This window comes from Molothrus aeneus, chromosome 19 (assembly GCF_037042795.1).
Source record: "Molothrus aeneus isolate 106 chromosome 19, BPBGC_Maene_1.0, whole genome shotgun sequence".
Classification (NCBI taxonomy): domain Eukaryota; kingdom Metazoa; phylum Chordata; class Aves; order Passeriformes; family Icteridae; genus Molothrus; species Molothrus aeneus.
The window spans coordinates 1,254,641-1,281,501 of record NC_089664.1 but is presented as its reverse complement, the minus strand read 5'-3'; the positions used below and the strand labels follow the sequence as shown (position 1 = coordinate 1,281,501).

General features: G+C 57.3%; 1 protein-coding gene across 2 annotated transcripts in view; it reads left to right on the top strand.

Moving 5' to 3' along the window:
- The window catches only part of RGS3 (regulator of G protein signaling 3), a 71,886-nt gene that overhangs the window by 32,856 nt on the left and 12,169 nt on the right, over window positions 1–26,861 (top strand). For both annotated transcript variants that reach the window (XM_066562891.1, XM_066562892.1), the window contains one exon: window positions 11,737–11,859. In XM_066562891.1, the coding sequence (XP_066418988.1) occupies window positions 11,737–11,859 (123 nt within the window). The remainder of the gene's footprint in view (window positions 1–11,736; window positions 11,860–26,861) is intronic.

Sequence of the window (26,861 nt, the reverse complement as noted above, 5' to 3'; positions counted from 1 at the left end):
GCACTCCCCTCCTGTTCCTTCCCTCCTGCTCCTTCCTTGTCTGCTGTGTGCTCTGTGGCTGGGCAGGAGCTGAGCCTCCCCTGGCTTTGCTCAGTGTGTGTCCCAGGGAGGGCAATGTCACCCTGGGCTGGTGACAGCTGGGCTGTGACTCAGCCAGGCTGTGCTGGGTGCTTGGATGAGGCTCTCCAGCATTTTCTCAGGCACTTGGAAAAATGCACTCAGAGTCTGATATTTGGTTTGGAAGCTTAGTGCCCCTAAGTAGAAGTGACCAAAACAGAGCTGGCTGTGTTTCATGAGATCCTGAGATGTGAAGAGTGTCTTTGTCAGGCTGTAATGAAGGGCTGGGCTTTCTTCTGAGGGGCCTAATTGGCTGTGAGAGCTCTGGTGATGGAGATCCCTGGCATCTGCTGTGGCTGGAGTGGAGCACTTGGATAGAAAATGTGAGATTTTTGCTTTCCCACCTCCTGTTCCCCCACAGACTTGAGCAGTTCTGGACTGGCCATGCTGTGGGACTCTGCAAACCCTGGCTGCTCCTCCTGGGCTGTTTTGGGGCAGTCACAAGGGCAGTGGAGCTTCCCAGCAGCTCTGCCACGTGCTGGACCCCAGGGGTGGGTGATCCCCCCCTGCACTGCCAGCCCAGCTTTGAGGTGACACTGGGCAGCCCTGGCTTGGGGACAGCACCTTGCCAAGCAGGACATGCCCTGTGCCACCCTTCCCTGCCAGCCCCACGGCTGTAAGAGCTGAAATGAGGGAGGTGGGACTCCAGGGGCTCTCCAAAATGCAGTTTATTGTATACAAAATGCAGTTTATTGCATCCAAGGTGTCACAGCAGTCCAGAGTCGTGGGTGACAGAGCTGTGCCCACAGCTGCCAGCTCCAGCTGCAGGCAGGCCTGGAGACCCTTTGGGTTTGGTTCCAATGCATTCTATACTTTTCTTTTGGTTACAATGCATTCTATACTTTTCTTTTGGTTACAATGCATTATAGACTTTTCTTTGCTGAGCATCTTAATACAGCAGAACCAACCTATACCTTAATTATTACCTATAGCCTATCATAACTACTATAATTACCACATTCATGTTACTGTTCTCCAATCACTCAAAGTCAGTACATTACAGTTTAAGCTAGGAGTTGTTTTTCAGGTTTCTTGCAGTGGAAAATTCTGAGACCTTTTTTCTACTTGCCACATTTGCTGCCTTGTTTGCCTGTGCTCTCTTCCTGCTTGGTAAAAACATCTTCTTGTTTGGGGTGGGTTTATCCTTTGCTCTAAGCCATAAAACCCCTTCTAACTAACACAGCCTTTGCCTCCTTGGTTATCCAGTCAGACTGGCTCAGCAATTCTTTTCTTCTAGATCAAAACTTGCTTCCATCTCTATTCTTTCTTCAGATTCTACATTCAAAAATCTTTCTGCCAAGCACACACATACCTGTGAGACTTTCTTGTCAAACTTTCATCCTTCCTAACACATGGCTGCTGCTCTGTCCTGACTCCAGGGTGGAGGGGACAGGAACCTGCCAGCTGTGGGTGCCCTGGGGCTCTCCAGCAGTGGGAAATTGGGGTTGAAAAGGGGAACAGAGGGGGGGATGTGTCTGTGAGTCAGCAGTGAGCCAGGGCAGGATGGGGCTCTCCCAGCAGACTTCTCTCAGACTTCTTTTCTGGGAAACAGTGACCTGCAGGTCACTTCCCCAGGAGCCACAGGGAGGGGGTGACAGGGCTGCAGGGGCTGGGCATGGAGCAGGAGAGCAGGAACCTCCCAGATGTGCAGCACAGGGGTTGTGCCCTTGGCCCCAGGTGGAGAGTAAAAGGATGGGATGTTCTGGGAGCCAGCCTGGGAGCATTCCAGCATCTGGTTCTGGCAGGGAAGCCAGGAAGAGCATCTCCTTCAGGTTGTCTCTCTTTTCTTCTTTGCGTTCACATTTTGGGAGCAGATCTTTGCTTACAGGCCTGTGGGGGTGTCAGCAGGAGGCTGGGAGGGGACAGTCCCCTCAGAGGTGTCCCTGCAGGGTGGCTCTCACAGAAACACTGCAGGGGGACAGTGGGGAGGCTGTGGGTGCCTCTCTGGCCTGGTGGGAGGCTGGGTTTGTGTGATAAGGTGATGTTTGCAGTGGGCCTGCTCTCAGATGAGGGCTGGGCACTGGGAAGTGCCACTTGCAGCACACAGAGTCCCTGGGCCATCCCAGTGCAGCTCTCCCCATCACCTGACAGCTCTGGTGTCCAGTGAGTGCCACACTCTGCTTGTGGCACCTTCTTCTGCCCTGCTGAAAAGCTCAGCCTCCTTCCTGGCTGTGGGAACAGCCTCTGCAAGGATGGGCTCCCCTGAGGGGCTGGCTGTGCCCTGGAGACAGAAATTCCTCTGGAGAGAGGCTGGCTGTGCCCTGGGGACAGAAATTCCCTTTGAGAGGGGCTGGCTGTGCCCTGGGGACAGGGATTGCCCTGGAGAGGGGCTGGCTGTGCCCTGGGGACAGGGATTGCCCTGGAGAGGGGTTGGCTGTGCCCTGGGGACAGGGATTGCCCTGGAGAGGGGCTGGCTGTGCCCTGGGGACAGAAATTCCCTTTGAGAGGGGCTGGCTGTGCCCTGGGGACAGGGATTGCCCTGGAGAGGGGCTGGCTGTGCCCTGGGGACAGGGATTGCCCTGGAGAGGGGCTGGCTGTGCCCTGAGGACAGGGATTGCCCTGGAGAGGGGCTGGCTGTGCCCTGGGGACAGGGATTGCCCTGGAGAGGGGCTGGCTGTGCCATGGGGACATGTTCAGGTTCCTGAGGGGGGTCAGGACTGCCTGGCAGCTGGAAGGGCTGAGGATGGATAAGGGCAGGATGTGTGAGCTCTCGTGGCTTTTTGGCCCCGTGTCACCCTGAGGGGTCTGTCCCCATCGTGACCTGCTCCATCCCTGGCTCTCTGTGTGCCCAGAGCCCTCTCCTGGCTCTGTCCCTGCTGCTGGTGGCTCAGGGGGGTTTGTGGCCACTCTCAGCTGGGCTCCTGTCGCCGTGGGCTGGGCAGACACATCCATTGTGCTGCTCTGATGGGCTGGGAGGTTGGAGGAAGCTCTTGAGCTGCTGTTTGTTGCCCACAAATCATCTGCAATGAGCACTAATGTGTTTAGTGCTGCTGAGAGCTGAGAGGAGCCCGTGGGGCCAGGCTGCCACTGCCTTTGCTGCAGGAAGAGCTCTCTGCTGAAGCCTTGAGCTGCAGCCTCCTGCTATTGCTCATCTTGAGGGTTTCTGAGTAAGGTTCTGACCCATAAGGTCACAAATTTGCATTTGGATCTGACATGTTACAAAATGAAAGTATGTTCTAATACCTGTGAGTTCCTTAATTTATTATAAACAAGACAGAAAATTCCAACCTTCAGGAAGTGTCACAAAAAAGCTACTGCTGGTCATCCTGTCTAATTGTGTGTAATAAATCACTGCACAGAGTTGGAACCCTGGGCACTCTGGCTGTTGGCAGGCAGAGCCAGCAGGAGCTGCAGAGCCTGCTGTGGGTTCCAGCACCAAGGGTGTTTGTTTTACAGCCTCTGCAAGGTGACAATTGCAGGGTTTGGAGATCCTGAGTGAACATGGACCCGGTTCTGGAGGGGCACTTGGCATCCTGGAAAGGCTGAATGTAGAATGGGATTGGAAAGGATGTGACAGCAGAGGGAGGTTCTGCACTGAGCTGTTCCCTGTGGGGGTTTTGTTCCTTCTGGTGGCTGTGATAGCCCCAGCACAGACATGAGCCAGGATTTTGGAGGTGAAGGTGGAGATGGAGGTGGTACCTTTAGATCTCAGGAATGCCTGAGTGTGTACCTGGGATCACAGAGTCCCAGAACAGCCAAGGCAGGGGCACCTGGGGCAGGTGTCACAGGAAGGTGTCCAGGTGGGTTTGGGATGTGTCCAGAGAGGGACACTCCACACCCTCCCTGGGCAGCTGTTCCAGAGCTCTGCCACCCTCATGGAGAAATGTTCTTCCTCATGTTGGGTGGAACTCCTGGTGTTTCAGTTTATGGCCATTACAGCTCCTCTAATTTTCTATTTGCCAGCTGAAATGTTAAAAACTCCTGGCAGTGCACTGAGACCTGGCCTGGGCATCTTTCCTTTCAGGATTTTAAGTCCAAAGAGCACAGTTTGAAGCTGAACAGCCCCTGCCTGTGACAGCCTCTGGCTGATTTGAGCACTGCAATAGGTGGAGCTGGCACAGGGTGCCCAGAGCAGCTGGGGCTGCCCCTGGATCCCTGGCAGTGCCCAAGTGTTGGACAGGGCTGGGAGCAGCCTGGGACAGTGGAAGGTGTCCCTGCCGTGGCAGGGGTGGAATGGGATGAGGTTTAAGGTCCCTTACAACCCAAACCAGTCTGGGATTCTGGGATTCAGTGTGGACCCACATTTCTGCGCCCCACAGGATTTGGGGTGTGGGAGTTTGCATTTTGCCCATTCCCCATTCCCTGCAGGACACACTTACCTCATGGGATGTGTACAAGCTGTCAGCAGGGAATGTTTGCTGCCTGCTGGGAATGGGCAGCCTCAGAGGGAGCTGTGTGGAGCTGTGAGTGTGCTCCAGGGCTGCATTCACACCCTTCCCTGCTCCGGAAATATCCTGCTGAGAGGAAACTGCAGGTCAGGGGTTTAATGCATTGTTACAAGTGTTTGATTCCAGCCCAACATATTCAGACCAAATCGACTTAAAACCAAACAGCTCAGTAAGTTTTTCCTTTGAAAAGCACTGGCAAATTTGATCTTTTTTTTTTTTTTTCTCTGGAAGTTTTCATCTGCAGACACAGGAGTTTGTCTTGGGAAACAGAAAATCCTTCCAGCAGCAGCTCCTTGTGCTGCTGTGGTGAGCACTGGTCCAGAGCTGAGCAAATTGATGCTGTGACTCTGTGCCTGAGCTGGCTTTGCCTTGGACATGCCCATCCTGCACAGGAGAGCCTCTGGACAAGTGCCAGGGAAATGCCACTGTCCCCCACCTTGCCCCATCAGAGAATCCCAGACTGGTTTGGCTTGGGAGGGACTTTAAAGATCATCTTGTCCCAGCCCTGCCATGGCCAGGGATGGCACTCACTGGACAGAGCCCTGGACACTGCCAGGGATGGGGCAGCTGCTCTGGCAGCCTGGCTCTGTGTGGGCACATCCCTGCTCCTGTTCCTGTTCCTGCTCCTGTTCCCACCCTCGGCTGTGCCAAGGGGATGCTTTGCACAAATGGATCACAGAATGCTGTAGCCTGTGTAATGTGCCTTACTCCATCCATGGCCCAGCTCATTCCACAGCAGCATTCATTTCCCAAGGTGTTCTCTGCTCACTGGGTGCCCTTTGGGATGTGGCATTGTCCCAAAGGGAGGAGCCAGGGAGAGCCCAAGTTCTGTCTCCAAACAGCAAACCTGAATGCTGGGAAAAGCAATTTACTGATGGCACAGAGGACAAGTCTCAGGGACACTCTGGCAGGTTTTAAACACTTGGGTAATTCTGGAGCTGGCTGTTCTGGACATGTCATCAGCAGAGTTTGCAAGGAACATTTTGGGCACTGTCTGGGCAGACCTAGAGGGCACTTGGGCAGATGGTTTGGTGATAGGGAGAGGGCAAAAGGGTTGGGCTGGGGGTGACATCAAAGCTACATGCCCAAGTGAACAGCTGAGGGGAATTTGTTCAGTGAGAAGGGAGTGGAGATGAGCCTTTGTGTGGGAAATGGGCTGTGTGCTCTGCTGGAATTGTGTCTCAGTTTCCTCTCATTCACAAGAGGACAGGAGAAGGTGCTTGTTAGGTTTGTGGCTGTAATTTGTGTGATGGGCTTGTCCTGCACAGGGGAAGGGTCCCCTGGGCTGTGGGGAGGCACTGCAGGCAGGGCTCAGGCCCTGGGATCAGTCCCAGGACTTGGGGCAGAGGCAGCCTGGAGACTCCTTGCTTTCACCACTTTTGTGACATGAATATTGTGAGAGAACAGAACTGTGCACCTCTGTTCCCATCTGTTCAGGGGAAGGGGGGACTCCCTGTGCTCCATTCTGCTGCTGGTGGCCAGGAGATGTTACCCAATGAAAAATCCTTTCCTGCTCTCTGGCATTGCCTTTGTTTTCTCCATGGCTCATTTCTGGGATGCTGGAGAGGTTCCCCAAGCCTTGAGTCACCTCTGAGAGCTGGACACTGAGTCCCTCTGCTATGTCACACTCACAGCAGCAGCTTAACTCTTTCCTGAGCTGAGCTTTCCATTTTCCCCCCTCCAAAGGCCCTCAGGTCCCAGCCCCTGCATTTCTCTGGGTGGTGCTGAGCAGTGCAAGCTGCAGCTGCAGGGAGGCAAGGTGAGAGCAATGCCAGCATTTGGAGAAGCCCCTCTGGGGGATGCTGTGACATGAGCCCACGTGCAGATTGCCCCAGATGCTGAGGCTCTCCAGAACTGCCCAACCCAGCATGGCCATGGCAGCCCCAGGTTCCAGTGGCAGTGTTCCCCTGGCCCTGCTGTCTCCTGGGATGTCCCTGGAGCTGCAACACCCATGGAGTGGCTCTGGAGCTGGTGGCCAGGCTGCTCTGTGCAGACAGACCCTGAGCTTCACCTCCTCTGCCCAGGGGCTTTCCCTGGGTCAGATGTTGGGTGACACCATGGCAGAGCCCCAGGCTGGCACGACCCAGAGCCTGGGCACAAGGCAGCTCCTGGGCACTGCCAGCTCCCAGCTCAGGGCTCCTCAGCAGAGCAGGGAGTGCTCATGTCCCACTGGAGGAGCAGATAAACAGGGACACTCTGCTCTCCTGGTTTTGTGCATCTTCACACAGCTCAGCCTGACCCTGAGTGTTGAGATAACAAAAAAACCATGAGTTTTATCCCCCCAACTTTAATTTTGGGGTCACATTTCCCAGGTGTTGGCAAAAAGAAGAGTTGATTTGGTGCAGTTACAGTGCTAGAGAGATTTTTAAAATGCCCAGGCAGCACAGGGTGATGATTTCAGAGGGCCCTGGGGCTGTTTGCTCTCTGCCCATGGGGCTGTGCCAGGGAAGAGGCATGGAAAGCTCTGGGAGAGCTCTGGGGCTGTGCTGGCCCTGGGTGGGTGAGCTTGGTGCTGCTGGGGCCACTCAGCTCTGAGCTGTTTCCTCTTCCCTGAGAGGAAAGGATCCCTGCAGAGCAGGAAGGTGCTGGCCCTGCTCTCTGTTTGCTGTGTTTGCAGTGGGGGCTCCGTGCCTGGCTCCTCTCAGGGATTCCTGGGAAGGCTTTTACCTGATGAGACATGTAAAGAAAACTGCCTGGCCTGGAAAACAGCCCTGTGTCCTCACTGGCTGCTCCAGAGGGGGTGGAAAAGGTTCTTCAGGCTGATTTTCCTCCTGGAGGTTTAACAGAGAACCACAGAATAACAGAATGGTCTGGGCTGGACCTTAGAGCTCATCTTGCTCCAGCCCTGCCATGGCCAGGATGCCTCTTCCTGGGTCAGGTTGTTCAGGGTCCTGTCCATCCTGGCCTTGGACACTTCCAGGGATGTGGCATCCACACCCTCTGGGCATCCCCCAGGCTGTGCCATCATCAGTGCTCCCAGAAACAGGACCCAGAGCAGAGCCATGCAGGGATTTCTGTGTCCTGCCAGTGTTATCTCCATGCACATCCTCTCCTGCAGCACTACTGGCACCTTCTGAGCATCCCAGCTCTAGCAGGGCCCCTGCTGTTAGTGCCAGGGTTTGTTTTTTGGGCATCACCAGTGTGCCCAGCAGTCCAAAACCCACAGGAAGAGCCCTGGTCCCCCCCAGTCCCCCAGCAGGGAGCAAACAGAACTTTCTCAGCAGCCCTTGGCTGGTGGAGCATGAAGTCAGCAGGCAGCAGTGCCCTGTTTTGTGCACAGGATATTCCCAGGGCTGGCTGTTTCTCCCTGGGAAGGTTTGCTCTGTGATTTGGAGCCATTGTAGTCTGGAGCAGTTTCCGAGGTACTTCCCCTCTGGGATCTCTGCTGCCCTTGGCCAGGGCCCAACCCCTGAGCCTTGGAGGCCAGGGGCTGCCAGGGCTGGGCTGGGAGCCTGTCCCCAAACCACCCTGCCACCAGCCCTGGGGACAGAGCCTGGGGAAGGAGCACCAGTGCATCCCTGCATCTGTGGGAGGAGGGTGCCCAGAGCAGCTGGGGCTGCCCCTGGATCCCTGGCAGTGCCCAAGGCCAGGCTGGACAGGGCTGGGAGCAGCCTGGGACAGTGGGAGGTGTCCCTGCCATGGCAGGGGTGGCACTGGATGGGCTTTAGGGTCCCTTGCACCTCAAAGCAGTCTGGGATTGTGTGACATGACCCCTCCCTCCCAGCCTGGGAATGTGTCCCTCACACAGCCAGGAGAGTCAGTGGTGAGAGAACAGCCCTGGGCTCTGCTGGGCACTGAGCTCAGGGCACCAGAGGTGTCAGACTGAGTCTGGCTTCTCATTCCTGTGGTGTCTCTGCTTTGCAGTGTCACACAGAGCTCCAGGGGACCCTGCACAGAGGGGTGTCTGCATTCAGGGGCTCGGTGTGTGGGGTCTGGGGGCTCCTGCCACTCTCTGGGGGCTCCTCTCATGATTTATGGGCTACAGAGTGCACAGCCCTTCCTTGTGTGCTGTCTGCTGGGGTAGGCAGGAGCTCTGCATGGCCAGACCTGTCCCTGGCTGCCGTGGGGTTGGGTTCCAGCCTGGGGGAGCTGTTCCCATGGAGCAGGAGGAACTTTTCCTGCAGATCATCCTTGGCTGTGGCAGGGCCTGTCTGGTGCTGGTGCTGGCTTGGGCCATTCTCTGCAATACCTGCTGTGTTCTCCTGCCCTCCCTGGGCAGTGTGGGGTGCTGGGACTGCCCTGGCTCAGCAGTGGCTCCTGAGCACACAGCACCTGCAATAACATGTTTGTCTCTGGGGGCAGTGGCAGAAAGCCACTGGCAGCCACTTCAGTCACTGCCTTTATCTGGTGGCAAAGGCCCCCTTCACACCATCTGCATCCTCCTTTCCCAGCCCTGGAGATCAACCCCTGTTTTCTCTCTGTAAATATTGGCAGGCCAGCAGCAGCCTCCCTGAAGGAAAACAATCAGGGGAGGCTGTTCCCAGCTCACAGGGCAGCGTGGGCAGGCACAGCTCCCTGACCCCTCCCCAGCCTCCCCTGGGTGGGCAGCTCCCTGCCCAGCATGGACCAGGCTCCAGGGCCACATGCCACGAGTTTTTATCCCAAATAACACCCAACCCTTCACCTGGCTGCATCCCAAAGGGCTTTGCCTGGTTTGGAGGCAGCTGTGGGTGCTCAGGCCCTGCAGGTTGGGCTTTCCCCAGTCCAGGTGAAAGTTTTTGGCAGAGCAGGTTAATGGGAGAGGGAAAACCAGAGCTCTTTCTTTGGGAAATGCACATTGGAGAGGTTAAATGTCACTGTGGTGATAATAAAACAGGTACATGTTGGATAAATGCAATTTTGGCTGTTCATGTGCCCCCTCAACCTTGCCCACAATGGCTGGCACACACTTTGGGCTGGTTGCCCTTCCCTGAGTTCTGGAGCAGAGGGAAATGTGCTCTCCTGGCTGTGCCACTCCTGGGTGGCCGAGGCTGGGGAGCCTGCAGCAGCTCAGGGGGAGCAGGGGGCACTTTGCTCTCAGCAGCCAGCAGGAGCTGAGCATGGCTGAGTGCTAAATTCAATCAAAGAGATGGGCTGTAATTGAATCAGGGAGGGGCTCAGGGCAGGGCTAGGTGAGCTCTGTGTCTGTCACAGCCAGGGGACAGAGATGTCCTTGGAACTGCTTTCAGCCTCGCTCCAGCAGAGCCACAGGAGCTTGGCAGGGCTGGGAGTGTGCAGCAATTCCAGCCTCAGGGTGGGCTCCTCACAGCTCCCCACGGCTTTGGGGCTCTGCTGAGCTCCTGCTTTGTTCTCTTCTCACCACAAGTGTGGGGCAGGGAAGTGCCAGCCTGGATTCCATCCCAGCAAATGGTGCCGATCCTCCCCTCTAAAGTGGGAATGACTTCCTAGGGATGAGTGGGTGTCACAGTGGTGCAGCCTGGTGACCTGCTAGTGTGGGACTGGGACAGACTGGGACATGCAGGATGGGAAAAACTCACTGTGACACTCCAGGGATGCTCTGAGCATCACTGCCACCCAGGATCTGGGGGCAAGGGGGAGCCCTACCACTTCCTGTCCCTGAATCCCAAACCTCTGCTCATTCTGGTTGTGCTCAGGAAGCCTGAGAAGGAATTTTCAGTGTTGAAGCCTGGAGGAATAAGTGTGGGGATGTCCAGGCATAAGAAAGCTCAAACTTTCTCCTTCATGGAAGTCTCCTTGCAGGGGCAAAGGACTGAGCCAGAGCCCTCTTTCCCAGGAGGTGATGTGGGAGCTTGGTTTATTTACCACTTCAGGGGAGTTTGGATGGAACATGAATGAATTCCCATCCAATGCAAACACTGATTTAAATGGTGTGACTAAAGAGCATTTCCCCTTCTGGCTGTGTTATGTCTCTGGAGTCACAAAGCTGCAGGTTCTCTCTGACCTTTCTGGGAAAAACCAGCTACTGGGGACCTGCCCTTCTGGAAGGAAATTCTGGGGGGAAAGAAAAAGGTCTTTTTTATGGCCCTTAGTGAACGACTCTTTTTCCTTTATTTTCAGTCTGTCCTGAAGTTGTGCTTTGATTTTTTTTCTCTTCCCCTCTGGATGATCCAACCTTGGGCATTTCTGGACCCTTTATAAAGTGAAACGTGCAAAATCCCAGCAGGCAGCAGATGTTATAATGCTTAACTTTTAGCATGAGAGATAAGCAGTTGAAGGGCTGGGAGACAGCTGCTGAGGGGACTTAGTCAGAAAGTTCCTTAAGTGAGTGAGATTTGGCCCAAAGAAAACCTGTCCAAGAGGAACAGAAGGTATGTGCAGGGAAGGGCACAAGAGGAGGTGAGCTCAGCTGGGATGACTTCTCATAATTTCTCTCAATCCTTCTTTGCTGCATATTGCTAACAGATAATGTATGACCAGAGCTGGAGCTTCATCCCCACATTCATCCTGGTGAGGAACAGGACAGGGAGGCTGGAGTTCATCCCCAGATTCGTCCTGGTGTTCAGTGAGGAGCAGAATGGGGGGCTGCTCCGGAGTTTATCACCAAATTCTGATCCTGGTGTTCAAGGAGGAGCAGGATGGGGAGGATGCTGTGAAGTTTACCCCCAAATTCATCCTGATGTTAAATGAGGAATAGGATGGGGGGCTGCTCTGGATTTTATCCCCAAATTCACCCTGATGTTAAATGAGGAACAGGACAGGGAGGCTGGAGTTTATCCCCAAATTCATCCTGGTGTTCACTGAGGAGCAGGACAGTGAGGCTGCTCTGGATTTTATCCCCAAATTCACCCTGGTGTTCACTGAGGAGCAGGACAGTGAGGCTGTTCTGGAGTTTATCCCCAAATTCACCCTGGTGTTCACTGAGGAGCAGGACAGTGAGGCTGCTCTGGAGCTTCCCTGAGCTCTTCCTCCCAGCCCCACCCAGCCCAAAGGCTCTTGTTCTCACCAGTTCATGCTCTGGTGCCTCATTAATGTTTGCATATGGCAAAGAGCAGTTTCCACCCTCGGTTTCCCCTGCAGTGGCACAGGGTGCAGGACAGCCTGTGCTCTGCCTGTGCTGCTCCACTCCTGCTCATGGAAGCTCCCCTGCAGCACTCTCCCTGTCCCTGGAGGGAGCTGATCTCCAGTCCCTTTGTCTCACCTGTGCCCAGGGTGCAGGACAGGGCTGAGAGCTGTCCCCTGCTCTGCTGTGGTGTGTGGGGACAGAGGAGTTTGCAGGGCCTGTGACACACAGCTAATGACCTTCTCCCTGCCTGTGTTTCCTTTACGTCAGAAGTCAGAGTGCTTATTAAGTTTGGAGGCTTACTCCCAGGAGCAGAAGAAGAGGATCTGCTGGTGTCTGGCTGAGAACATCACCAAGCAGCAACATCCGGCAGCGGCTCCTACGGAGAGCAAGGTAAGAGAGCCACAGGAGCTGGGGATTCCTGCCTGGAGCACGGCAGGCTCTGCCTCTGGGGGGCTTTGCTCAGGGATGCTCCTGCCAGGAGGGTGTGCAGGAGGCTCTTTGATTGCCAGGTGAGCAGGGAGTTTGTGTTCAGGCACTGCTGTGTCTGCAGCTTCCTGCTTTGCCTGGGGAGCAGTGACTGCATTTGCATCTGCTGGCTGGAGCTGAGGCAGGCTGGGCTGACACCTCCCAGCATCTGTATTTGGATATTTGGACAGCTGAGGCTCCACAACCCCGTGGCCAGCCTGCTCTGAGAGCTTGCCTCTGGGGCAGGATGGAGAGATGAGAGCAGAGGGAGAGATTCAAGCTGGGATCTCTGGGTGCTGATGAAAAGGCTGAGGTGATGGGAGTAGTGGGGCAGAGATTTGCCCCTTCTGTGCACTTGGGTGGGCTCAGATGTTTGATCCTGACCCCACAGATGTGCACAAAGCACAGAGGGCTTGTTTGGGCAGTGCTGTTTTTCATGCCCAGCAAGGCAGCCCCAGCACTTTTCCCACACTGAGGAGCTCCAGCCTGGCCCGGGAGCGCTGTCTCAGCAGCTCTGGCAGAGAAATGTGTGTGAGCAGAGCTCTGAGGCTCTGCCTGCCCTCTGTGGGTGCACTGAACACCCTCACCCACCTCCTCTAGGGCCGGGGCTGCCCCACAGAGCTGTGTGGGACTGTGGCACTCTCTGCTGGGTCGTGTTGTGTCCCGGGGGCTGGGTTTGGATTGCTGGAGAGTGACAGTGCTCTGGGAGAGGAGAAACCCCTGGAGAGTGACACTGGGAGAGGAGAAACCCCTGGAGAGTGACAGTGCTCTGGGAGAAGATAAACCCCTGGAGAGTGACACTGGGAGAGGAGAAACCCCTGGAGAGTGACAGTGCTCTGGGAGAGGAGAAACACCTGTGTGGGTGTTTGAGGAGCTTTAAGTGCTGCAGATGGGGATTTTGGGGGTAAAATGCCCGGATCCCTCCCTTGGCTGGTGCAGGGTGGTGGAACAGCTCCTGCCCCATGTTCCTGTCCCCGTGTGGGGCCCTGTCCCCGTGTTGGTGGCTGTCCCCGTGTTGGTGGCTGTCCCCGTGTGGGTCCCTGTCCCCGTGTTGGTGCCTGTCCCCGTGTGGGGCCCTGTCCCCTTGTGGGTCCCTGTCCCTGTGTGGGTCCCTGTCCCCGTGTTGGTGGCTGTCCCCGTGTGGGTCCCTGTCCCCGTGTGGGTCCCAGTCCCCGTGTGGGTCCCTGTCCCCGTGTTGGTGGCTGTCCCCGTGTGGGTGGCTGTCCCCGTGTGGGTCCCTGTCCCCGTGTTGGTGGCTGTCCCCGTGTTGGTGGCTGTCCCCGTGTGGGGCCCTGTCCCCGTGTGGGTCCCTGTCCCTGTGTGGGTCCCTGTCCCCGTGTGGGTCCCTGTCCCCATGTTGGTGGCTGTCCCCGTGTTGGTGGCTGTCCCCGTGTGGGTCCCTGTCCCCGTGTGGGTCCCTGTCCCCGTGTTGGTGGCTGTCCCCGTGTTGGTGGCTGTCCCCGTGTGGGTCCCTGTCCCCGTGTGGGTCCCTGTCCCCGTGTTGGTGGCTGTCCCCGTGTGGGTCCCTGTCCCCGTGTGGGTCCCTGTCCCCGTGTTGGTGGCTGTCCCCGTGTGGGTCCCTGTCCCCGTGTGGGTCCCAGTCCCCGTGTGGGTCCCTGTCCCCGTGTTGGTGGCTGTCCCCGTGTGGGTCCCTGTCCCCGTGTGGGTCCCTGTCCCCGTGTTGGTGGCTGTCCCCGTGTGGGTCCCTGTCCCCGTGTGGGTCCCTGTCCCCGTGTTGGTGGCTGTCCCCTGCCGGCCCAGGCCGGTGGCTCCTCCCTCAGCCGCGGCCCGGCCCGGCCCGGCCGGCGCTGCCCGGCCCCGCTGCCGGCGCTGCGGCTCCGCAGGCTCCCAAAGTGGGTCAGCACAAACAGCTCCGCAGGAGACACAGCCTCCGGATTCCTTTTCCTGCACGTTTCAGGCGGACTAAAATAGCAACAGCAGCGCACAAAGCCTGAGAACCTCGTTACCAAGCCAGCCTCCCGCTCTGCGGGCGGCCCCGGGCCGCTGATGCACACAGGTGACAGCTCGGCCACCTCTGCTGGCCCTGGGGCACCCGGCTGGCACTGCCCGGGCACGGGGCCCTGCTGGAACCCACCGATCCTGGCTCTGTGCTGGGCTGGTGCGATCCTGCCACGGGCTGGGGACCATCCAGGGTGGAGCTGTGCAGGGACCTTTCCAATCTGAGCATCTCACAGGGGCAGCTCGGTGGGGCTCCACCATGGCAGGAGCTCTGGGCTCCTGGGGCTTGCAGGGGATGGGGCTGTTTGCCCTCCCCAGCCCAGACTGTTCATGGCAGGCCATGGAGCTGTGATCACAGCAAAGCCTGGAGCATCTGCTCCCTGAGCTCTGGAAGGAGCCTGGCCACTGGGCAGGTGAAAAAGTGCTCCAGAGGACATCACATCTCTTTCAAAAGCTTTTCTATGCCTCAGGAGCCAAGAGGGTGTTTATTCTTTGGGTGCTGTGGAGAGCCACCATGGGCCCTCCAAAGTTGTGACAAAGGGGGTTTATCTTGGCTTGCCAAAGCTGGTGGAAATCCCACTGGTGGGGTGTGGGGCCAGGAGGGAGAAAAGGAGTGTGACAGCAACTACCAGGCACTGTAAATTGAGTTTATAGCAACACTGCCATCCCAGCAAGGTGTAAAGTACCCAGGATGCAATTTTAAAGCAAATCTGGTGTGAAATGCAAGAAGGAGCAGCAGGGAAGGAGCTCCCAAGGGGACAGGGAGGGTGCTTGGGGCAGGGTGGGCACACAGGGCTGGGCAGGAGCCTGACCTGGGAGAGCTGCAGCTGGGGCTGTGTCCAGGCTGGTTTGTCAGGACAGACCTCTCTGGGGATGCCAGAGCAGTGGGAGACAGGAGCTGGGAAAATCAGCTGCTTCTTGCAAGGGAGAACTGATCCATTAGCTTGGCTTACCAGTCATTTGATACTAGGGCTATTTAGGGAAAAAACCCAGTGTCTGTGTTCAGTGAACAGACAAATTAAGCTGGAAATATCAGCCTGGCCAGGAATCTGATTTGCAAAGCTTTCAAAACTGCTGCAGCTTAGCAAGAGGCAGCTCGTTTTGCTGTGGCCACAGTCTGGCCAAGGGGATGTGGGCTTTGCTGTGGGGTGGGAATGAAGGGCCAGCACAGCCTTGGTGCCAGCAGAGCTGTGCCATGTGCCAGCTGTGTGCTGGAGCCAGGAAAAGGGACACTGACCGAGCACAGAGCAGCTCCTCGGGAGCCTCCATGGCTGCCAGCAGTGGCAACCTCCAAGCTGTGCAGAGATCAGACAGATTTGGGGCTTTGGGGTGGTGCCTCCTGTTTCTCAAGGCCCCCCTGAGCTCTGCCTGGGCAGGGCAGCACTAAGGGCAGGAAGGTCCCTGTGGCTCAGGGCAGGCTCTGCAGAGCTGGCAGTGCCTCTGGCAGTGCCCCTGGCAGTGTCCCCAGGGAGGATGGTGTCAGGCCAGGAGGATGAGCCCTGCAGGGGCTGTGTTGGCACTGCTGCTTTCAGAGCTGGCTTTGGAGCAAAGCTGTTGGTTTCTGGGGGACTCGAGCAAATGCAGCATCTGCTTCTGGAGATGGAGGAAGAGACAGCCATGAGGGATGCAGCTGTGATAGTCCAGCCCAGCTCCCAGTGGGCTTTTCCTGCCAGAGTCAGGGCAGGAGGAGCTCTGGGGACAGCGTGGCTGTTGTTGTGGCCCAGCTCCCTGTCCCCAGTGTCAGATGTCAGTGTCAGGGATGTGGTGCAAATGGGGCTCTGCTGCCACTGTAAGACTTGGCTGAACTCCCCTGAGCTGCAAACCCACTCAGGCAGCTGAGCAGCTCCCAGGAATTACCCTGTGGGTGTTTTCTCCACCTGCAGAGCCTTCCCCCTCTCGTCCTTGTGCCCAGGTCTGCCCTGGGATGCTGCCCCCTGACCTGCGACTGTGCTGAGCTAGTCCCTGTAAAACACATCCCCAGCTTGGAGCAAACCTTCCCCAGCGGGGCTGTGAGGAGCCTGGAGGCTGCCTGGGGCTGCCAGGAACCACAGCCATGGAAATGTGACTACAGAGGAGCAGCTTTGTGCTTTAACTGAGTTAACCCCGGCTCGGGTGCTGACCATCAGTGCTGGGCTCCCCTCACATTGCTGCACCTGCTGGGCAAATTCAGCCTGGCTGAAGGAAGAGAGGGCAAATGCAGAGCAGGGGCAGGGCAGGCACCGGGCTGGAGCTGCTCCAGCTGCTGTGGCTGCCAGGGAAAAGCTCCACACACAGCAAACCCCCGTGTGTGATGGAAAAGCTCCACACACAGCAAACCCCTGTGTGTGACAGACCTGCTGCCACCGTCTGATTCTCACTGCTTGTTTCTTTGTGTCTTCCACACTCAGAACGGCTGATTACTCTTCCCTTCTGGCTCCGTGACCTGAGATTACCTCGGAGATGATGGCTGGCTGTATCTGAGAGATGCAGATTATCCTTAAGCTAAATAATTACGGACACTCGGTGGCGTGGACTTTGGGAGTCCAGGACGGGTGCTCCCCTTGTTTCCCGAGGGCGGTGGTGGATGCTCAGCGCTTTCCCAGCCCTGCTGGGAGCAGCGTGGATGACCCGGCCCCTCCTGGCAGCGCTGGCTCCGGTGCGGGGGGACCGGCCCCTTCCTGGCCGTGCCTCTGCTCAGGAAGGGCAGGGCTGTTTCTCTCACTTATTTACAACGTGCTTGACAAGTGCGAGTAAATGAGCTGTCGGCAAAGCAAACAGTGTGTGATGGAGGGCTGATTGAAACCAGGGCTGGGAGGGCTCCGGGGCTGCTCCTGGCACCTGCAGCTGCTTCAGTGGGGTCACCCCTCTCCTGTCCCTCCCCCTGCCTCCTCTTCCTCATCCCGAGCACCCCCAGGCAACCACCCTGCTGTCCCCCCACAATCCCTGCTCCTTGGCACCCCCTGCCCCAGCAAATCCCTTCTCCTTGCACTGAGGCATCTCCTGGCCCTCCTTGCACAGCCCAGCACCAGGCTCGGGGGTGGCTGTGACAGGCACCTGGGGACAAGTGTGGACAGCCCCGTTCCTTCCCGTGTCTCTGAGCAGGTGCTTCACTCACAGCAGTTTAGCCAGAGTGTGATCACCTCTTTGATGGGGAAGGAGGGGAGGATTTTGTACCTTCTGATTTTGTTTCTGGCCAAAGTCTTCCCATTTTGGGCTGGGAACCTGCTGTCCCATGGGTGCCGTCTGCTCCAGGAGGTTCTGCTCATCTGCTGCTGTGGGGCAGGACATGGCCAAGGGTGCAGGAAAGCTGGAGCTTGACCAGAGCCTTTCCTGCCACACACCAACACGAGAGGCTGGCCAGGGCTGAGCACATCACAGCAGCACCTGGAGGGCCAACCTGAACCTGGCCATACATTCTGAGCACCTAACTGTGCTGTCAGGGGGCTCAAAGAGGGGAGAAACCTTGAGGGTGACTCTGCCCCAATGAGGGTTAAAGCAGGATGTACAGCCTGGTCACAAAACCAAAACAAAGTCTTGTTCCACTGTTCCACACCAGGGAGCACAGCCCAGCTCTCACCCTGGACTGGGGAAACTCATTGCTGAGGACAGCCAAAGGCTCCATGGATCTGTGAGGCTGTGGGACCAGAGATGCTCTTCCTCTCTGAGTCAGGCTCCAGTGCAGCTCTGTCCACTTAAAAATCTGGAGGAAGTTGTCCCACCTTGAACAGTTATGGAGCTACAGACTGGTTTGGGTTGGAAGGAATCTTTAAAATCCAGTTCTACCCCTCTGCCATGGGCAGGGACACCTCCCACTATCCCAGGTTGCTCCAAGCCCTGTCCAGCCTGTCCTTGGGAAGTTCCAGGGATCCAGGGGCAGCCAGAGCTGCTCTGGGCACCCTGTGCCAGGGCCTGCCCACCTCTATAGTAAAGAATTTTTTCCTAATATCTGACCCAACCCTGCCTTCCTTCAGCTTAAGGCCATTCCTTTGTCCTGTCATTTCAGGCCCTTGTCCAAAGTCCCTCTCCAGCTCTCCTGGAACCCCTTTAAACACCCCTTCTAAACTCTCCCCAGAACCTTCTCTTCTCCAGGCTGAGCCACTGCACATCAGTCGCCTTCCAGCCTCCATTGCAAGGACACGTCCCAAGGCCCCAGGGAGCTGGGCTGTGCCTGTGGGGTGGATGGGATGCTGGGCTGGGTGCTGATCTGTTTATCACCTCCCCTGAGCCCTGGGTCACTGAACCCTGGCTCCCCTGGCCTCACTGCCAGCCCTGGTGCCCTTTCTGGTGGCACTGAGGGACTCCCAGTGCCTGAGGCAGGGGCAGGAGGAGTGGAGCAGAGGGGCCCAGAGCCACAGCTCCCCTGGGTTTGTTCCTTTGCTTGGCTGGGCTCCTGAGCCATGAGCAGAGCAGAGCTGTTCCCCCTCCCAGCGGTTCCTGGGGCAGATCTCTCCTGGCCAGCCCGCACCCCCTCACCCCCAGCAGCAGCAGCAGCAGCAAGGCTCGGGGGCAGCCGGGCAGGAGCAGCTGCCAGCTCTGCCATCATGGCCAGAGGCAGTGTTAAACCCTGAGGGGCTGTTCCTGGCCATCCCCAAAGGGCTGGGAAGGGGGAAGCGCTGGCAGCAGCGGCGCCGGCAGCCGGGGGGGCTGAGCAGGGTGAGATCATCTGCACAGGGTGGGCAGAGCTGAGTGCTCTGAGCCAACGCTGCTGTGATTTAATGAAGGTGCTGCAAGTGCTTCTTGCAGCCTGCCAGGCTGGAGCCCTGTTCTTCTGTGCCCAAACACCTCCTGCCTCGGGTGGCTGCTCCTCTTCCCCCCAGGCATGGCAGGGGACTGTGAGCGTGTGGCTGGGCAGCCTCTGAAGCCAAGTTCAAGGAATTCCTTGCAAAAGTTACCCAAACCCTGATATCTCTGCAGAGTTAAAGGATCTATTCAAAATTCCAGGGGGCTTTGGGTGGTGGTGCCCAGAGTGGTGTGGGACTGGTAGGCACAGCTTCATCCTGTCCCTGTGGCACCCTGGCCCTCCACCAGGTTTGGTGTCCTGCCCTGAACGAGCACCTTCCTATGCAACAGCAGAGCAAGGCCTGCCAGCACCACTGCACGAGGGCTCTGTGTGCCTTTGGAGCCACCAGTGTTGGGTTTGGGACCATTTGGGATTCCTCCCTCCTGTGTGTGGCTCTGGCCATTGTCCTGTTGGAGGCAGTCACAGCAGAGCTGCTCTGCCAGGTCTTCTCCTCCCAGTGGATGTTTCCTTCCAGTGGTCTCTGCTAGCACAGGAACAGCTTCCAGCACCAGCCTCGTGGTCCTGTGTAGATGGTGTTGGGATGAGTCCTTCCCAGTGGATATGCAGTGGCTGAATGCATCAGGCTCTGGTTGTCACCCCCCTCATCCTGCCCAGGGGACAGAGCTCTGTCCTACCCATAAAGCTGCAGAGATTCCCCAGCTGAGCAGCACCGAAGGGAAAGGGTTCTGTGGGCTGAATGGCAGTGACAGGATCTGCTCCTTCCTCCCCTTTCCCACCACTCTGGATTTTTACTGCCAGGGATATTTATGACCCAGACATCATCTCACAGCTCCGGGTCCCCCGGCACCTGCCCTGCAGTGATGAGGCTGCAGGCAGCAGCTGGAGCCTGCTCAGGAGCTGTTCCCCCTCACAATGGGCACAGAGCAGTGGGTGTGGGCAGGCTGGGCTGGTGGCTGGGTCACTCCTCACTGAGAGGGGATAGGGACTGGGGTGCTCGAAGTCTCAGGGACATCCAGGCACCCCCAGTGTGGTGACATCCTGTGTCCCACAGACCTGCAGCCAGCCAGGTGGCCTCAGAGAGGGAACAGGCACAAAGCCTCCAGGCCCAGCTGCCTTCAGCAGTGCAGGTAGGATGGGAGCTGGGCACAGCTGTGGGGGTGGCTGTGCCAAGTCACTGCTGTCCATGGTGACCACGTGTAGCTGAGCTCAGCTCTGTGTCCAGTGAGACCAGGGAGCTTCCACATTTCCTGTGCCACTGCAAAGCTGTGGCTACCTGTGAGGCAGAGGAGGCAGCACAGTCCTGCTCCATCCCAAGAGCATTCAGGTGGCTGCAGCTGGCTGAGCAGGGGATGCGTGTGTGGCCAAGGTCTGTGCTGGAGGAGAGCTGAGCTCAGACTGTCACTGCAGCAGTGAGGGGTGGCTGTGGGGCAGATAAAGCCAGCACGTGTCTGGGAGTGGCTGTGCACACAGCCCTCACTGTGCTCTCTCTCTCTGGAGCCATCAGGACACTTGCCTGTCCCTGTCAGTGAGGTGGAATGCCCAGCCTGGGGTCGGGTCCCCAGCCCGTGTGCATGGGGGTGCCACGAGAGGGCCCTGGCCTTGCAGGAGCAGAGGGGGGGCAGATGGTCACTCGTGGGCTGTCCCCTGGATGGACACCATCCACCATCCTGCATGGGCACCATCCACCATCCTGCCTGTTTATTCTCCCTGTCCCTGCCCGTTGGGGTCGAGCTGCTCACAGAGGTTGGGATGCCAAGGCAGAGCTCCCCATTGCAGAGCATCCCCCACTCCAGAGCCGTCACTTCGCTACAGAAAACAGTTTGGGAAAAAAACCCCGCGAACAGCGAACGTGCAGCAGAATTTCCTTAGGCAGGAAGCACCGGGATCTCTGCGCTCGGCGTCGCCGGGGGCAGGACAGGGCAGGAGAAGCGCAGGGTGATGCATGGCCCTTCCCCAGGGCACAGCGGCCGTGCGCTGCTGTCAGCAGGTAACAGCACCTCCAGGGACAGCCGGCAGAGCCAGAAATAGCACGAGGGGCACGAGTGAGCCGCGTCTGGGGGAGGCTGGGGCGGTTTCAGCCGCCGCTTGACACGGCCATTAATAACAGCAGGGCAGAGCCGGAGCCAGCAGCAGCCGAGCGCCGCCGCGGGCACATGGGGGCCGCTGCCGGCGGAGGGGCCGCTCGCTGGGCCCGGGGGATGCAGCTCAGGGGCCGCACTTGGTAGGTGTTACAAGCGAAGGATGCAGCTGAGGGCCGGGCAGGATCCGGCTCAGGCTGAGGGAGCGGCACGGGGTGCCAGGAGCGCTGGTGTCCTTGGGGATCCAAGCTGCGCTCCCTGCCCTGCTCTCTCCTGGGGAACCTGTGGCTCCTGCACGGCTCATTTGCCACCAGGCTGGGCTTGAGGGTTGGTAAGGGGCGTCCAGGGAGAGCGAACGGGCATTTGTACTGCGAGGATGTTTTGAGGTTCCCCCTCAAATTTGGGCTGTGCTCGGCCGTGCCGTCGGCACCAGCTGGCTCTTGCTGTGGGATCAGCATTGCAATGTGCCCACAATGTGGATTTTCTGCTCCGGGACTTTTGCAGCCTTTTCGATACCGTCCCTGGACTGGCACTGGGGACCAACCAGCAGATTCAGGCTGGAATTGCAGCCGTGGCATGCTCGGAGTCCCGCTGGGGATGGAGGGCCCCGGGTAGGGATGGGCTGGGATGCGGAGCTGGGGCTGCGGGGGCAGCTGCGGGTCGGGGCTGGCAGCCCGGGGCTGCGGCGGTGGCGAGCCCCTGGTGGCGGCGTTGGGAGGGTCGGTCCCGGGCTGGGGCTGACACCGAGGTGCGGGGTGGGAGCTGAGCCTGCAGCCGAGCTCCTCTCCCCGGGCACGGGGCCGCTGCCCTCGGGCGGGCTCCGCTTCCCGCTGAGCTCCGGGAGCGGAGCAGCCCCGGGGCCGCAGGGCTGGGGCTGGGCAGAGCCCAGCGACCCCCGGGAATGCAGGGATGGGGATCGGGATTTGGGCAGGTGTTGGGGAAGATGAAACAGGAAAGCCTTATAAATATGATTGCCTGGCAAAAGATTTTCAGAATATGGAAACTATAAGGGAGATTGAAATGAAAGCAAGCTTTGAGATACCTCGGTTACTGAACAACTGGAAAACAATGGTGTGGCTGGCTGAAGATAATCTCCTTTTGATGGAACAACACCCTCTGCTTGCAGACAGGCCCAAGGGTCAGAGCAGACCCTGCCAGCTTGGCAGAAGGGGCCCAAAGAGGAGTTTGTAGGGTTTAAAATGTAGCACAGGATGGTAATGTAATGATTCTTATAGGCTGTATGAAAATGCTATAGGATTTGTGTATTGTACTAGACTGGTTAGTGAGAATCAGAATATTCAACACAGAAGAAGATTTATGGTAATGGGAACCTCTTAGCTCTTACGCTTTTACTCTCTCACCCTCTCATCCTCTCTGCCCCTCTCTTCTCTCAGGCCTGCTCTGAGCTGTGCCTGGCAGCTCCCAGCAGGGCCCTGCACCCAGGCCCTTTGCAATAAACCCCAAGTTCCAGCCCTGGCTCCAGAGATCTCTCGTCTCTGTCCATCCCGACCATCCTACAGGCAGGGATCCCCTCGTGTTTCCTCCCCGAGGAGAGCTTCTCCTGCCAAGGCTTCTCCTGCCAGGGCTCTGAGGCAGCCCCCGGCCGGGTTTTTGGGGCGGTACAAACATCACCCCCCATCTCCCATCTGCACCTCCACCCTCCCTGCCCTGCCCCAGGCACTGCCGGCCCTGCTGCTCAGACACCCGCGCTGCTTTTGCTGTCCCGCTAATTGCCCGGGATCAATTATTCATTGTGCAGTAATGAAGCAGGGCGAGGGTAGAAAACCCGGCTGTGCAGCGAGCCCTGGGCTCTGGCCGGCCTCGCAGAGGGTGAGGAGCAGAGCTCGGGGAATGCTCCTTGTGAGCACTTTCACAGGGACTCCCACGAAGATTTTCTCAAGTTTTGGTAGTTCTGCTTTGTATTTCAGGCTTTGCTTTCTTCCCCTCAGCCCCGTGCTGTGCTTTAGATGCTGTTCCCTGTAGCTGTGAGCTTCCTTGGCTCTTAGAAGTCACTTATAAATCCTGAGGTGCTCAACAGCCTTTCACAGAAGTTTCCAATCTGGTGGATCTGGGCATAGGTTGTCCCATGCTAAAAACCCAAATTGTAAAATATTTTCCTTCTGCTTTAGGAAAGATCTACTTTGGGAAGATTAATGTTTCCCTGGATGATGTGGGTGCTCTTTCTTGCATCAGCTGCAATCCAGCTGGGGTGGGATATTGCCTCTAGCACAGGGAACCCACTGCTGTCTGCATCTCTCCCAAAATAACCTTGGTCTCATTCCCATGGAGTTAAATGCTTTTGGGGACAGGTGAGGCATCTCAGAGCAAAGGTCTTTGAAGGGCAGCAGGAGACAGAGAGGGACACAGGGAGGATGGAGCTGCCATGGTTGGGGACAGCCACAAGATTGGCTCCTCCTGCAGTGTCCCAGGAGGTCCATTCACCCTCCTGGGTGAGGCCACAGCTGGAGTAGCACATCCCTTGCTTTCCTGCTCACATCCATGTCCAACAGCCTGCAGGGACTTCCCTGCTTTTCCCAATCCCTGGTTTTGGCTGAGGAGGTACTTGGGTGCAGGGCAGCTCTCTGAGCTGTGTTTTGCCTCCTCTTCCTCAGCATCACCACAAAAGAAAGAGAAAACCTGAGCATCCCTATCAGGAGCCAGGAAAGGCTCAATTAAACTCAATTAAATATCCCCGTGGCCAGGCATTCCTTGAGCCACAGTGGCTCCATGACTGAGAGGAGCAGAGGCTTTGAAATGAGAAGCTGAGAGCATAAAAAAAAATATCCCTGACCTTCCCTTGCTGGGGATTCCAGGGAATGCCACCTGTGCCAGCACTTCTGGCAGTGGGAGAGCTGGCAGCAGCACCAGGACAAGGGCAGGGCAGGCTCCAGCTCTCAGTGTGCTGTCTCCATGGCTGGGGTTTTCCCAGCTGGAAGCCCCAGCTGTGGGCCACCAGCAAGGCCATGTTATTAAAAGAAATGCTAGAGAAGTCAAGGTTGTGCTGGCACTTGTTGAAGTTTTCTCTGCTGGTGAGCTGGAACTGTCCTGGATGTGAGCAGCAGCTCAGAAAAACCTGCTCGAGGTACAGACCAAGGAGCAGAGGCTTTGCAGTTCTTCTGCCCTGCCTTGGTTTCAATAAAACTTTAAAAACTTGAAAAAAACGAATTTTTGAGATAGTGAGTGATCCTTGATGGCAAAGAGAACCCAGGGAGTGGGTAACAGGTGCAAGGTTTGAGGATGTTGGAGCAGGCAGGGCAGTGTTGGCTTTTTTTTGGAGTGTGTTGATATTTGCTCAATGAGATCATTCTCAGGAACTCTCTTGCTGTTGCTCTGGTCTCAGACCTATCATCCTCCTTCCCTAAAATGACCCCAGAGAGCCATCCTGGGCTTTGGAGGCAGCTCTTGCTTCTGCTTTCTCTTCCCCTTCTCAGGAAATGCTGCCTTGGCCTCTCAGTCTGAGACAGAAACTGGAAGAGTGAAGTGTGAGATCCTCCAGGGAGGATGGAGTAAATCCCCTCAGCCCCTGCACCTGTCCCAGTACAGACAGGGAAACCCAGAGGCTGGGAATGGCAAAACCACTTTGTTGGGTGCAGGGGAAGATGCAGGTGGTGAAAAAAGGGAAATCTGCACATGGAGGTCAGGGACACCCAGATGCCGAGAGCAGTGAGACCAAGGCATTGGGAATGGAGAAATCTAGATGTTGGCTGCTGGCTCCTGAGCTGCTGCTGCTGCAGTGAGAGCGGGGGATATTTTGGGAGAGTCTGTGATGTGGAAGGACAGCAGCTCCCTCAGACAGCACCAGCGCTGCCTCCACTGCTGCCTCCTCCAGCAGCCCCTTGGCCACATGAGGGGGTGAGAAGGTGTCAGCCCCCCTCAGGTACTGGAAAAGCTGCTCAATGGCTCCAGGGAGAGCTCAGAGCTCCTGCCAGGGCCTAAAGGGGCTCCAAGAGAACTGGGGAGGGAATTTGGACAAGGGCCTGGAGTGACAGGACACAGGGAATGGCTTCCCACTGCCAGAGGGCAGGGTTAGGTGGGATACTTGGAAGGAATTCCTGGCACAGGGTGCCCAGAGCAGCTGTGGCTGCCCCTGGATCCCTGGCAGTGCCCAAGGCCAGGCTGGCTGGGGCTGGGAATAGCCTGGGATAGTGAACCCCATGGAAGGAGGTGGGATAAGATGGGCTTTAGGTCCCTTCCAACCCAAACCATCCTGTGAGCCTGTGAAACCTGGTCACATCCCCATCCTTGAGGTCCCAATCAGATTTGGGCAGCAAGGTGGCCTTGGCCGATGAAGTCCCTGGTGCTGATGAAGTCCCAGCCAGGAGCAGGTCTGTGGGCTGGCAGTGATGGCATTGCTGCCTCTCCCCAGCCCAGGTGATGCTGAGCAGAGCTCAGCCCTGTGCAGAGGTCATTTCACAGCCCTGGTGATGCTCTCAGCCCGAGATGGAACCGACCCCGGCTCATGGTGAGGCTGCTGCTCATCCCCTCCATGCCAGAGAAGAGCAGCAGAGGCTCTGATTGAATTAGTGCAAGGATTTAATTTAATCCCCAAATGTCTCTCATTTTAAAGGAGCCTGTTCATTTCCTTCTAGGACCTTATCAGATGCAGGCACCCAGCACTGTGAGCAGGACTGGGCAGATAGGCAGGGTTGGGGGAGGGCTTTGTGGGGACTGACTCCAGGGCTGTGTGGGTTTTTCCTCTAATTATTTCATGAGATAATGATGACAGTGATTGCAAGACAAATAAAACATCAGCAGCATCATTGAGGCAGCTCTGGTGCAAATGGGCAGCCTGGCAGGGCAGGGCTGGGAACATTCCCTTCTTAAAGGAATTAATGTGTAATTTCACCCCAAGGGTGGGGTGAGGGAGCATTTGCTTTGTGCCTGACACCAAATCCAGCTGTTTCATGGACAGAGCGATGCCATGAAGGGACCAAGCACAATGTGGTCTCTGAATTTGTGTTCTGACTCACTGGGGGTGATGCTGAGTTGCTGCTGGGGTGAGCCAGGCTGGTTGGGACAGAGCTGCTGCTCTCTGTGCTACAGGTGACACAGGGACCCTTTGGGTGTGATAAACCAGGACAAGGCACAGCTGGACACGTGTGGGCTCCTGCCCAGCTGGCTGTGGCACTGAGCTCCAGCATCTTCCTGGAAACCCACCCAGCTCTTTGCCCCCTGAGCTCAGGCAGGTGCTGCTGGGTGGTGTCTGTGCTGTCCCCTCTGTGCACAGGGGGCTCACACCCCCCTCACCCCCCCGGGGTGTTTCCTGGGGGTGCCAGCAGCTTCTGCAGCCCAACATCTGCACACAGCTGCCTGGGGATGTCCAGGATATCCCCTCTGTGCTCTGGGGAACGAGGGGTGTCCCCTGCAGGGTGGCTCTCCCAGGGGTGCTGTCACAGGCTGGAACCTCCATGGGGATGGAACCTCTGTCCACTCTGTGTGTGCCTCTTCCCAAAGGGATGTGAGGCTGGATGGGCTGACTCCTGGGGCTGGTGCCCCTTTTGAAGCTGAAGTAAGGGGTGTCTTTGTTAACTCCAACTTTCTGGTGTCACTGGGTTTGTGAAAATGCTTGGATCTCAGCTGGGGATTCAGTGACTTCTTTTCTGGGTGACTTGTTAGCTGGGGATGGTCCTGTGGAAGTCCCTGCCCCAGGACATGTGTAGGAGGGAGTTGCTTCTTAAAGAGAGGATTTTCTCTCCTTTGGTCTTTTTTTCCCTGCTGGGCTGGTTTTGCCCCTTTGGCTTAGACACAAAAATCACACAGGACTCTCTGCTCTGGCAAGGGAGGGCTCATCAGAGCCTCCCCCTGCTCACAAAAACAACCTTGGAGGTTCTTTCCCTCAGACTTTTCCCTTTGAGAGGACAGAGCTTGCTCAGGCCTTCCCCAACAGGCAAAGAGACCTGGGAAAACCAGCCCCAAAGGCACAAACCCCCGGCAGGGGCTGGCAGGAGTGGCTGTGGTTTTGTAGCCCAGAGCCTCGGGCTGAGCTGGGGCAAGGCAGGGATGGGCAGAGCCCGGCGCTTCCCTTCGGCCTTTGATGATAACGCGGTGCAGGAGGGGGCAGAGCTGCCGAGGAGCTGCCGGGTTTCTCTGCAGCCCCTGGGGGATCCCTGCAGGGCAGCAGCTCCAGCAGCCATCGGGGTGAGGATGCTGCCACGGCTCTGCCTCTGTGG